A 13,253-nucleotide genomic window follows, 5' to 3' on the forward strand; every position below is an offset into this window, starting at 1 on the left:
GTCAAATAAACTAATGAAAAATGTATTTACATAGGCTAGAACCTAAGACGAGTCTCTTTAAATTAAGATTTGAATATGAAGGGCTATAACAGAAAACTGAACTTGCTGTGGGATGGTTGAAATGGAAAATACCCGATAAAAAGGAGTTACCCAGCTTCCTGCAAGTTGTCCATGGGACCATATGGCCTCTGAGGGAAGCTGAAGTTTTCTCGTGAAATCCTTATTCAGTGGAATCACACCAGAGAGAAATCAACTAGTCATGAAAAAGTTTAAGTGTCAGTAAGAAATACTATGCTCTTTACAGGCCACACTTACCTATTAAAACTCATGGCATGGGAAAGTACTTATTCATAGTGTGTTCAGATTTACAGCCTTGTAGGATGCTGGGCTAAATCAGTACACAAAGATACAAAGATGAATGTATCTTGAATATGTAAAAAATCTTAAAATCATCCTAGTCCTTTTTTTTTCTTTGGAGAATTCAGGTGTACCTTTTTTTTAATTGGTGTGTAACTAAAACACAATGTTACAGTTTCGAGTACAACATACTGATTTAACAATTCTGTACATTACTCCACATTCATCACAGTAAGTGCAGTCATCAAATGTCACCATACAATGTTATTACGGTATTATTGACTGTACTGCCTATGATGTACTTTTCATCTCCATGACAATTCTTCTATAATATACTGAAGATTTTATTGTGAGATTAAATTTTCTTAGGAGAAGCAAAATCTAAGATCTCCCCAGTTTTCTTTTAAAGATTTCTATACTGCAAGACAGTTAAAATATTAGATAGCCCCATTACAGGACCATGACAAAAACACACATTTCCCCTTAAAAGACTTACTGATTCTGGTTTTTTAGTTTTAACCATTTTTCAGCTCCTTTCATCTTTCCTTTTATCTAAAATGAGAAGTAACACAGTGTCCTTGTGGATAATTTTCATGCTATTCTTCAAAGGAAGTAAACTGGTCATAGAAAGGAGTTAGTTAATCTTTTGGGCCCCTTTCATTCTGATCATTTTAAATGTAAGAGCAGTCAGTCCTGGCAGATTTTAATAAAGAATAATATTGTTATTGATTTTCAAAATGTGATGTTCCTCTCTAATATGAAATATTAGTTCCTCTCTAATACTTAGAATAAAGTCCATTTGGGGTTGCAATTAGTACTAGTAGGTAATTCTACCTTGGTTTTCTTTTCTTTTTCAGGTAACCTTACTCTCTTTTTTGGTAGAAACAGAAGTTTCATTCCTTGATTATATTAAAGGAGGGTAAGTCATTCTCTGAAATTGTTTTCTTGCTTAAATGTTTCTTTCAATGTGTCTAGTGAGTGCTACCACTAGGTAATAGGCAGCTGAAATGATCAACTTTATTATGGTTTGATGACAGACCTTTTGCACTTTGTTACAGACTTAAGGAGATAAACTTAAACACAAAGAGCTATTACTTTTGAGGAAAATTGCAACTTTTCTTTGACCAAGAAAAAAGACATTATTATGTTAATAATAGTTGCAGATAAAGCTATTCTCTGCACTTTTGGAGAATATTTTCAGCTGCCTAACATATGGGACTTTTTATATGCACTTTTCATTATTTTTGAAATAGAAGAAAAGCTTGAGGGCTTGTTGTAAATGTACATTTGAGCTCCAGAATATTAAAGAATATATCTTGTCATAAAATCATCATGCAGAAATAGATGGTGAATAGTCATTTTGTTGCTCCCTATGCTACTAGGCAGGAATATATTTCAGGAAAAAATGGGTTGTTGTAACCGTTCTTGAAATTTTCCAGAGTCCAGACAGAGATTGTATTGGTAATATGTTATGGATTCCTATACCCGAGTAAATAGAGAGGTTTTTGTTTTGTTTTGTTTCGTTTCAGTTTTATTCCATTTTTAACCTAGTTGTCCCTATTTTTTCATCACCAAGCATCCCCAGATATTGAAAATAGTCATTCACTACTATACCATCTAAAATGTCCGCATATTCTAATTGATGTGTTATTACCTGTATTTACAATATCCAAAAAGGGTGAGAGGTAAATTTGAATGTGGTTTGAATGTGGTAATCATGACAATTAATAGCAGCCAGATACAACACTCACGTAAACCTCTTCCTAATTATGATTTAGCAATTTTTTTCCCCAGTATTAGTTCACTGGTAGAATGTCATGAGGCAGAAGAAAGGGATGAAAGAATGGGGAGGCTTAAGGAACAAAGAAAGTTCACCAAAAACCAGAGAGCTCAACCTGTTTGCTCTTAGTTAAGGAAACAAAAAAAAAACAAACCCCAAAATGATACTTGCTTAAATGGAGAATCAGTGCTACATATGGGCAGTCTTGAAACCGGCCACCTAGCTATCCAGACACAGAAGCTCCGATGATTGTTTTAGTAAAGGTAAAGGGAAATGTATTAAAGGGGAAAAAATGTCTGCTGTTCAGGAAAAACTTCAGCAGTGACCCTCTGAGTGAGGAAAAAGGAGACAAATCTTTATTGAGGATTAAAAACCAGGCAGGACAACCCAACTCAATCCATGTGCTTATCCAAAAGGGGTGAGAGGAAGTGGTGTTTTTTTTTGTTTTTGTTTTTGTTTTGTTTTGTTTTTTTAAACCATAGCAGAGGAGAAATTTCAGTTGGTACATTGTGCTCAGGGATTAGTTGACTTCTTTTGCTCAGGATTGTGGGTCCTGGAGTGGGGCGGTGGGGGCGGGGGGATTTTCCAGATGTCTAAATCTCAAAATGATTATCACGATTCCAGGAAGTGTCTGTTCTTCTCTGAACTCCACACAACTGTGGCAGTTGCAAGATGGAGTCAGAATTGTCGTGTTCCTTTTCTCCTTTTCCTCTTCATTTCCTCTTTTTGATCATTGGTGTGTGAGTCATCACGATGATCAGTTATGGTGAGCAAACTCATTATGGTAGAGTCCCTTGTTGCCCAAGTGCTTAGCTGCTGCTTGGGGTCCATCCTGCTCTTTATAGATAAGGGGTATAACAACATAGGGTTGGAGCAATAGACCCAGAAGCTTGGGAGCTGAAGAGGAGAAAAAGGCACTTCTGGAAACAAGCAAAACAGTATTTGTATAGCAAGCAGATACTTAATCCCACTGGTAGTACCGAATGAAGGATGTTTCCTGTTTTTTCAGGTGACCAACTAAAGACATTGGATGGATGGTAGATAATTTTTTTTTTCAAAGATTTTTGTTTATTTCACAGACAGATCACAAGTAGGCAGAGAGGCAGGCAGAGAGAGAGAGAGAGAGAGATGAGGAGGCAGGCTCTCTGCTGAGCAGAGAGCCCGATGCGGGACTCGATCCCAGGACTCTGGGATCATGACCTGAGCCAAAGGCAGAGGCTTTAACCACTGAGCCACCCAGGTGCCCGGATGGTAGATAATTTTAATATCATTCCAAATTTCACTAAAGATGGGATTGTTGATATTGTGAAGCCAAGAGGCCTGTATGATTTTTTTTTTTTAAATTTCTAATTCCACTTTAGAGGAAGTATTTATCCAGGTACAACAAGAGATATTAGCAAGAGCACAGACACCTCCTAGTTCTACCAGCCAGTAGTCAAATGCAGTTTGATTGTCTAGGACCACTGAAGCAGGGGAGTCCAAGGATAATTGTAAGTTTTATAGGGCTGAACCAGTATAGTGGGATAATTCCTCTAGAATGTTTGTTAGATTATACAGGGTGGCTTTATGATAAGCAAATCTTCCCCAAGGGGCCAACATACATATGGCCAGACCATTTCTAATAATTATTATACCTATAGCCCTTTGGGTTCTATGAGAGGCAGTGGATAGGATAGGCAGATTAGATTATATGAATCCTAGGGTACATTGTCCAGTGACCCAAGCATTGTTTTAACACTTTTGAAGGCTAAGGTTTTGTTAGTTATTCTTCCATAAGGATTGCCCATATAGGAAAGATAATTAAGTGGGCTTACTGATAAATATATATCCTTCAGAAGCACACCAAGATTCAGTTGCTCTTGTTTTATTGTTCAGAGTGGTGCTGTTGAGGAGGGGAAAGGAAGAATTGGTACAGAAGGGAGATAGGGGTCCTGCAATATAAGGTTTATTGAGATTACAGTAAGGATAGAATTGAGGGGTGGCACCTGGGTGGCTCAGCTGCTTTAGCACCTGACTCTTGGTTTTAGGTCTGGTCATGATCTTGTAGTCCTGAGATAGAGCCCTGTATTGGGCTCTGTGTGGGTGTGGAGCCTGCTTAGGATTCTCTCTCTCCCTCTCCCTCTCCCCACTCCCCCCACTCACTCTTTCTCTCTCTTTCTCTAAAATAAACAAGTTTTTCAAAAAAGAAAAAAAAGGATAGAATTTGGATTAGTTTGATCATAGCAAAACCTCTTACAAATATTCCTTTGATGAGACTTTCTATATATCATTCCCCAGAAAATCACTGGGGATTTGTATATTATTGATAGTAAGTTTCATCATTTGTCTTCTATTCTTGATGACCTGGCAAAGGGCAGTAGCATTAGGGTATGTGGATGAAATAGAATTGCAGCTTGATAGATTATAGTGATCAGCTAATGCGAAAGTGAGATTTACATCTGTAGAAACCAAACTAGGTCCCAGGTGGACATATCTTATGCAAGAAGAGAAGTTGTAGACAGGAGTAACTTCAAAACAAGGAAAGGAGATTAAAGCAAATGGGGTTACGTCACCTTTGAAGGAGTGGGGAGGAGCAATGATATATGACTAGAGGCATTGGGCATGATGTAAATGATCTTAATATCCTGAACTGAAGGGAGTTAAGAGGGAGTATTTTGTACTTTGTTGGAATGTATGTGGGTTATTACATACCCAGCAATATTTTAGGGGGAATCCCCTGGGCTATAGTTTGGGACATCTTAACAATGGAGTTGGTATTCCCATCAGAGGGGGTTGCATCCTTATAACTGACTCATTATTTACACCTCAATTAGACCCTCATAAATCTCTCCTCCCAAATCCACACTGTACTGGGTTTATTGGTGATGTTGCATTATAAATGATCAAGGAAAATATGGTGCAGGATACTCTGTAGTATTCACTGAAAAAAAGTTGAGGGGTAAGGGAAGTAAGGTAGCAGATTGAGAGAAGGACAAGAGAGTGAAATGACTACTAGCAAGGATATGACTGGCAGATAGAGATGTTCTGTGTGTTGGGAATCTAAGAGACTAATAGGACTAATACCTATGGGGAGAGTCTGGTACTATGTTTTTGGTGGCAGTAAGGAATAGAGAAGCAGCTGATAGGGCATAGAGGCAGAGAGGCCAACCTTTCGCCACAGGGTCCAGTTGAAGACTGTAATATCCTGTGGGGCATTGTTGGCCTCCATACCTTTGGGTCAGGATTCCCAAGATGTTACTGGAAAGTTCATGCACAAAGGAGAAGAAGGGCAGTTGGTAGTTAGGGTGTCCCAGAGTTGGGAAAGAGATAAGCTGGTTTTTTTTAAAGGTATGAAGGCTTCTTAGGTCTCTTGAAGCCATAAGATAAGGTCTGGAATGGTTGCAGCTGGGGGGACACTTAAGGGTTGAGCTTTGAGGGAATATTCAGGATTCCAATGGTGACAGTATACAGTGAAGCCCAGGAAACCCATTATTGTCTGTCAATCTAGGCTTGAGGGAGCTGCATAATGGTAGTAGTTCTGTCTGGTTCTATTTTTAGTGCATCTGGTGTTAAAAGATGGCCTAAGAATTTGAAAGAGGCAGAATAGAATTGTAATTAATCTTTAGATACTTTGTGTCCTGTATTGACTAATTGTTGGAGAAGGTATTTAGTGTCAATGTGAGAGGCCTTTAGGGTAGGGGAACATAAAAATTGTTCATATTTTGTAATAGTGTAGAAATTTCAGTTGATATAGATTGCTTGGGGATTAGCTGACCTCTTTTGCTTAATATTGAGGACAGGGCAGATAAATTCCCAGGTATCTAAACCTCAAGACATATCATGAGTCCAGGAACTAGCTACTCTTCCAGGAACTCCACAAAATGGTGGCAGTTGCAAGATGGAGTCACAGTTGTCAACCTCTCCCTGACCCCTTTTCTTCCTCATTGCCAACTCACCTTAGTAGTCCAATGTCTGTGAATATTTTTATCTTTAGAAGATGGGAAAATTGAAAGTTGAGTTTGTCTTAAAAAATAGATTCCTACATAAATAAACATCTTAGTAACTATAGGTAATAGTTGATAAAGAAGGATGGTAAAAAGCGGACATTCCTTAACATTCTCTTTATAAGATTAAAAAAAGTGCTTGATATGTCTTGCTATAATTTGTTCATTGAAATAATTATTTGAAGTCTAATAATTATTTGGTTTTGGTTTTGTTTTACATTATGAGCATGTAAAATATGTGTGTATGAAAGAAGTACCCTGTATGTTTTGTAAGCATTACAAATCTAGTAATTTTTTTTTTTTTTCAGACAAAAAGAGAAAGCAAGAGAGGGGAGGGGCGGAGAGAGAGAAAGAGAGAGAGAGAATCTTTTTTTTTTTTTAAAGATTTTATTTATTTATTTGACATACAGAGATCACAAGTAGGCAGAGAGGCAGGCAGAGAGAGAGGAAGTGAAGCAGGCTCCCTGCTGAACAGAGAGCCCAATGTGGGGCTCGATCCCAGGACCCTGGGATCATGACCTGAGCCGAAGGCAGAGGCTTTAACCCACTGAGCCATCCAGGCGCCCCGAGAGAGAGAGAATCTTAAGCAGGCTCCACACCTAGTGTGGAGCCTGATGGGGGGCTTGATCTTAAAACCTGGAAATCATGACATGAGCCAAAATCAAGAGTCAATTGCTTAACAGGTGCCCTGCAAATCTTTGTAATATTTTGATAGGAGTCTATTAGTAAAGGACATTTTTGAATCTGTTACCAATAAATAACTTTTATTGGTTGTACATATTCTCCTTTTGAGGATTTTTAGGGCTAATTAGATCAAATGGGTTTTCTACAATATTTAAAGCAATGATGGTCTTGACTATATCATGCTTCCGTACTTTTCTGCTGTGTACAACCTCCAGGACTTTTTTTTTTTTTAAATCTTACACACTTGCTACTTTAGTACTCCCTAAACTGGAAGAAATACGAGTGCCTTCTTCTGTCAGAAATCTGTATATAAATGGAGCCCCCAACCTATGAGGTATACTTTATCTAATCTTGTCTTCCCAAGATTTTAATAAGAACCCATTTTTTTATATATACTATATAATTAATCTAACTGGACTTAATATTAATTTCTCTATGAATCTGTATCTAAATGGAACATAAAAATATTATTTAACTATAATATATTATCTTTATACAAAGGTGTATGAAGTAAACATATTTTTTAAATATAATGCAATTACACATTCACCTATTACTATTATTTGTACTATGTATAATATAGTTACTAATATACTGTTTCTTTTGATAATGAAATGCAAATTGACAGACAAAATAATTATTGTATTCTGCATGTGTATTTATGCGTCTTTGCTCTTAAGAACTTGTTAAGCAGTTGAGCGAAAGAATTTAAATTCTGATTTTTATTAATGATAGTGTGAGGTGGCTTTATGACACTCCTCATGCTGTATAATGGCAGGCCAAAAAGTTCATGTACCTAAATTTCAGTCCTCTGTAGTTTTACAGTGTATCTGAAAAATGATGTCATTCAACTAGATTTTCCAACTCTTTTATGGCCTTAATGATACTTATTTTTCAGCATTCTGAAATTATTTATATTCTTACAAAAGACTACTCTATCAACTTACTACACAATGTAATTTGTTACCTCTCCTGTTAACCTCTTCTTGACCTCTTATGTGTCAGGCCCTGAGCTAAATGACCCATTGGCCTCTTTCGCTTTGTGCTCACCCATTTTCTCCTCCTCCTTTCTGTCATGAGTAATATTTTCATCGATAATTTTCTCTTTTTCCAAAAGTAATGAAAAAGAAGCTCATTTGGTTAATTCTAGTCTTTATGTATGTAATATTTACCATTTAGCTGCTGCCAGTCAAAAATATAGTTTAAAAAATATATATATAGTAATTTAGATAGCCTAGCATGCAGAGTATCTAATAATTTTATTATTAGGTATTTATGAAGATTTAAAGTTTAATTAACTGTGCGTTATGGAGATTGATTAAGATATTTACTTCAGGGACGCCTGGGTGGCTCAGCTGGTTGAGCGGCTGCCTTCGGCTCAGGTCATGATCCCGGCGTTCTGGGATCGAGTCCTGCATCGGGCTCCTTGCTCGGCAGGAAGCCTGCTTCGTCCTCTGCCTCTGCCTGCCTCTCTGTCTGCCTGTGCTCGCTCTCTCTCTCTAATAAATAAATAAAATCTTTAAAAAAAAAAAAGATATTTACTTCATACGATACTTGATGGGTTCTGGTTAAAGAAGTGAAGAGTAGAGTTTCATGTTCCTATCTTTCTTAAAAATCTCCATTGGTATAAAAATAACATTATAGCAATTTGAAAAGAGAACATCAATATGAAAACAAGGTGGAAGTATAGGTACAAACATCTAATCTAAATATTTCAGTACGGTATTTTTATTTTTCTTGGTAGATTTTCTGTCAATTTTTTTTTCACCTGTTTAGACATTGTAACATTTTGGGCTCTCTGTCCTTACTACTAAGAAATCTCAACCTGGTGTTGGGTGTTAAGGAAGACACGTATTGCATGGAGCAGGTGTTATACACAAACAATGAATCATGGAACTCTACATCAAAAACTAATGATGTACTCTACAGTGACTAACATAACACACACACACACACACACACAAAAGAAGTCTCAACCTCCTGGTAGATAAATGCACTACAGTGGTGGAAAATCATATAAAAAGCAGATACATAATTATACAAAATTTCTGAATAATAGCAAAATAGAATATAGTGATCTGCTCTCATTTCAAATTAGAATTAATTGTAATAATTGACAATAATTATGTATAGTTTCCATAAATGGCTACTGACTCTTGTGAAAAACAGCAATCACAATTCCTGGTCTCTTAAAACTTAAAAAATTCTGAAAACTCTTAAAACACCTTGGTAATATTTCATATTCTTCATTGTTATTTTTTTTCAAAAATAATAAAATACTTTTATTTCATTTTATTAGTGGTTTATATTCACATTTGGGGGAAAGAAGTGTTATGTCTCCCATTTTTAAACATAAAAACCTTTGCATTTCCCATTATAAACATAAAATGTGAAATTATACATTATAAATAAAATGTGAAAAAGAAGAGTTAGGCAAAGAGAACATAATTTATGCTAGGTCCTCTGTAATCGTATCTTCTAGAGATAATCATAGTTACATGTTTGTTTATTCTGAAACACAACGATTTTTTGTAACATTGGGATCACACTGTGTACAGTGTTGTATGATATATAGTTTGCTAACTTAATAAATGGTATAAGGCATTGTCAGTTTTTACCTGTGAGACCTCTATTTATTAGCTATTGTGATATCTTTTGTAAAAGCTCATGTCTTTGGAAACCTAGGTTTCAGAAACTTTTTTTTTTGTTTGCTTTTCTTCTGCTTCTTCTTCCCCTAGTTCCACCTTAAAGAACTGAGTATTTTTAACTGAGGACACAATACAGAAAGGTAGCTGGCAACTACATCTTTTAAGTGTAGTCCACACTTCAGCTAAACTTCCCCAATATTCACATCTTGGTTTTTGATAGAACTCCTCTTCAGCCCACATCTAATGAGACTCTTCTTAATTTAGCCACCAGTTCTTGACTTTTGTCCTGTGATTACATTGGAGAGGAACGATGAAATAAGCTGACACTTCGGGCTGCAATCAACCAAGCAACCCAACGTGGTATTTTGGAGGTCCTATTAGTACAGTTGAAGATTTGTGGGATTATCAAGGTTAGCTTTTTTTGAAGAGATGCTCTACCATATTTCCAAATACGTATGGTATTTCAGAAATGATTGGAGCAAACTGTTCAATTCCACTTTGTTTTTATAATATATTGTAGTAACTACTCACTTTTAACCTAAAATACTAAGATACCAGTATTTGTTGCCCATGTTTGTGGATTGTTTCATTGCTAACTTGGATTAGCATCATTATTGTTAATTCGGCTCAATTCTGGGACCTATTCACCATATCTTTTCTAATCTAGCAGAAACTATTGTTAACTTACAGTCATGTTGAACCTGAGTTGACTTAGGTGGAGGTCTTCAAAAAGGGTAAAAAAATCAACCTGTAAAATATGAGAAGCAGTTGGTACTCTGGACTAGCTCTGGGCTTTCCAAAAGAAAGTTAGTTGAGATTTTCCTGCATTCATTTTGTGTACTGCATTCATTTTGTAAAACGTTTCCCTTGCACTCGAATGTGTGGGAGCATGAGAAAAGAGAAAGGGGGCAAACAGGTGACTGACGTGGAATGCGTACAACCAGCAGCTTGCGATTAAACTCTTAGAAAGAAATTCTTGAATTGCCTTCAGATTTTCATCTCTCTTCTTGTTTCAGCTCACAGAAAAATAATTCAATAGAAAATTATAAAAATGTTATTTGTTTTCACATGAATCCAAGTAGAAATTATGCAGAGTTAAGAATGAACACATTTAAATACTAAATAAAATTGTTTTCATAGTCCTTTAATATCTTCCCATTCGAAGGAACATTATAGACTAATTTCTAGTATTGGATATTCTGGGCTTCCATTACTGTAGTTGTTATTGATGTAGATATTTACATGAAAATATAACCCTGATTGTTTGTGACACCGTATTGTTAGCTTGTTACTTTTCATTCACGGTCTCAGTTGCTAAAACACTCTGTTTGGCTGCAATCATCAGGTTTATGGATTCAGGTATACAGTGAGCAGATGAGACAGATGCATTCTAAATCAGCCAAGTTCCAATTTTTATGCAAATATTCTCTGAAATAAAAATCTGATTTTTAGAGCTTTCTCTTTTTCTTTTTTCTTTTCTTTTTCTTTTTTTTTTTTTTTTTTGGTTAAGCAGTACCATGCTTTTCCTGGAGCATAAGATATATTTTATGACTTGAAGTCATAAAGAGCTTTATTTTCTAAATAGAAGAATAATATCTACAAGGGATGTCTACTGTAGAGTAATAAAAACTGATTGTCCCTGCTAGACTGTTGACCCCGGGGTCTTTTTTTAAAAATTACACTCTATACATTTATCCTAGTGGTTATGTTATTTCTGTTTGCTTATTAAGCAATAATTTTGAATATTAAAAGTCCGATATAATTGGGAACTAAAGATATTTACTCAGTAATCTTTAATATATGGCCTTGAATACCCAATAACTATTAGTAAGGACAATGTCAGATACATATGAAGTCACAGGCTGTTCTGAAATCTAAGATTCTACTTTAGAGTAACATTATCATTATTATAATTTTTATTGTCTATAAAGTGGGTTTATTGACTTACACAGATTTGTAAAATTTTTCTGTATTTTCAATGGATCTATAGACTCTACAGATACACTATAAGCATCCCAGGGCAGAATCATAATTATCAATTTGGTTAAGTCCTCTCTGTGTCCTAAGTCTTCATGAAACTCTTTACTCCACCACTAACACGACCAAGAGCAAATATCTGTGAAGTTTTACACATCTCTCCAAGTGGCAGATGAAGGGGGGAAACAGATTGCAAATTCTGCATACTGAGTCCCTCTAAGTTACCAGAATTTCATGTCAACATGGAACCCTAGTCCGTGCTTTTTATCAGACTATTGAATGAATTAGAAACTTGCAGGACTACAGACTGTCTTTTTCTTCCTCTAAAGAAAACCTGAACTCTCATCCAACTTATTCCGATGAGCTATAGAAGTCCCTACCATTTATACTGAGTGGTTGCTAGTTTCCTTGGTGTCATTTTAATCTGTCACTTTATATGACTTGTCTTCTCAAACATACTGGTAATTTTTAAATATTTTTATAAAGTTGAACACCAAGTAGCCACTGAATAAATCCAGATTAATGAGAAAGCCATTTTTTAAAAGATTTTTTGTTTATTTGACAGAGAGAGACAGCGAAAGACGGAACACAAGCAGGGGGAGTGAGAGAGGGAGAAGGGAGAAGCAGGCTTCCCCCTGGGCAGGGAACCTGACTTTCCACCCTTTCCTCCAAATCTCTTAGCATAATGAAACATTATGACAAATAGGACTTTTAAACAAAGAGAGTGACAATTCATTGAATTAGGTAATACACCTTTCTGTCTCTCTCAGAGTTTATCATCTTGTGACATTCCTCTTTCCACAATGCATACCACAGTCACCAAATGAAACAGATGAACCATGTTTTCTGGGGCAAGGAAAAAATGACTTTATGTTGCCTCTGCCAGAAATTACCTCCATTTAACTCATATCTGGGTTTGTAGTGTCTTGGAGCAAAGACAAGATCAAGATTAGAAGCAGGGTACTGGGAGTGCCTGGGTGGCTCAGTCGGTTAAGCGTCTGACTTCCGCTCAGGTTATGGTCCCAGCTAGGGTCCTGGGATTGAGCCCTGCAGCAGACCCCTGCTCAGCAGGGGGTCTGCTTCTCCCTCTGCCTCTGGCCCTCCCCCCACTCGTGTTCTCTCGCTCTCAAGAAAATAAATAAAATTAAAAAAAAAAAAGAAAAAAAGAAGCAGCAGTGCGGGACTGTTTTTTTTTTTTCCCTCACATCTTAGCAGAAAGCGACGACAGGAGAGAGGCTAATAGGCGAGTTGCTCTGTGGGAAAATTCTGGGAAATTAATAGGTAAATATTTGGCCAGAGTCAAGTCAATTGCAAAGATTCAGCTGCTGATAATGGAGGCAGGGCATAGTAGTGAACAAGAATTTGGGTTCTGGCATGAACTGCCTAGTTCAAATCCTACATTTGCCTCTTACTATCATAACCTATTTCCATTTGTATGAAATAGGAATAAAATTAATAGTGCCTATAGGCTATGTGGAGTAAATGAGTTAACCCTCAATAAATGCTAGCTACTATTTTTCTGAGTAATTTGTTTAAAGTTCATTGTGTCTTATCTCATTTGATCTTCATAATGTTGTTGGTGGTAAGTGTCCTAGTTATCAGAGACATGGAGAAAAAAAAAGATATATTAAAATTTATGAATTCAATAAATGTAGTTTTCTTATAGTTCACTTCTCTATGGAGGAATGCCAAGACATTCTTTCCATTCCAATCTCAACCCAAACTCCACCCTGATTCAACAACTTTTGTGAAATTATAGATAAAAAGTTTATATTCCACTTAAAAGAAGTAAGAAGTCTGAGAGGGGGGAAAAAAGAGATACCT

At 36.3% G+C, this 13,253-nt stretch overlaps 1 protein-coding gene across 2 annotated transcripts in view; it reads left to right on the top strand.

Annotated features, from left to right (window-relative positions):
• The window catches only part of CPNE8 (copine 8), a 205,200-nt gene that overhangs the window by 140,843 nt on the left and 51,104 nt on the right, over nt 1-13,253 (top strand). For both annotated transcript variants that reach the window (XM_047742512.1, XM_047742511.1), the window contains exon 13: nt 1,215-1,276. In XM_047742512.1, the coding sequence (XP_047598468.1) occupies nt 1,215-1,276 (62 nt within the window). The remainder of the gene's footprint in view (nt 1-1,214; nt 1,277-13,253) is intronic.

Source organism: Lutra lutra, chromosome 8, assembly GCF_902655055.1.
Source record: "Lutra lutra chromosome 8, mLutLut1.2, whole genome shotgun sequence".
Classification (NCBI taxonomy): Eukaryota; Metazoa; Chordata; class Mammalia; order Carnivora; family Mustelidae; genus Lutra; species Lutra lutra.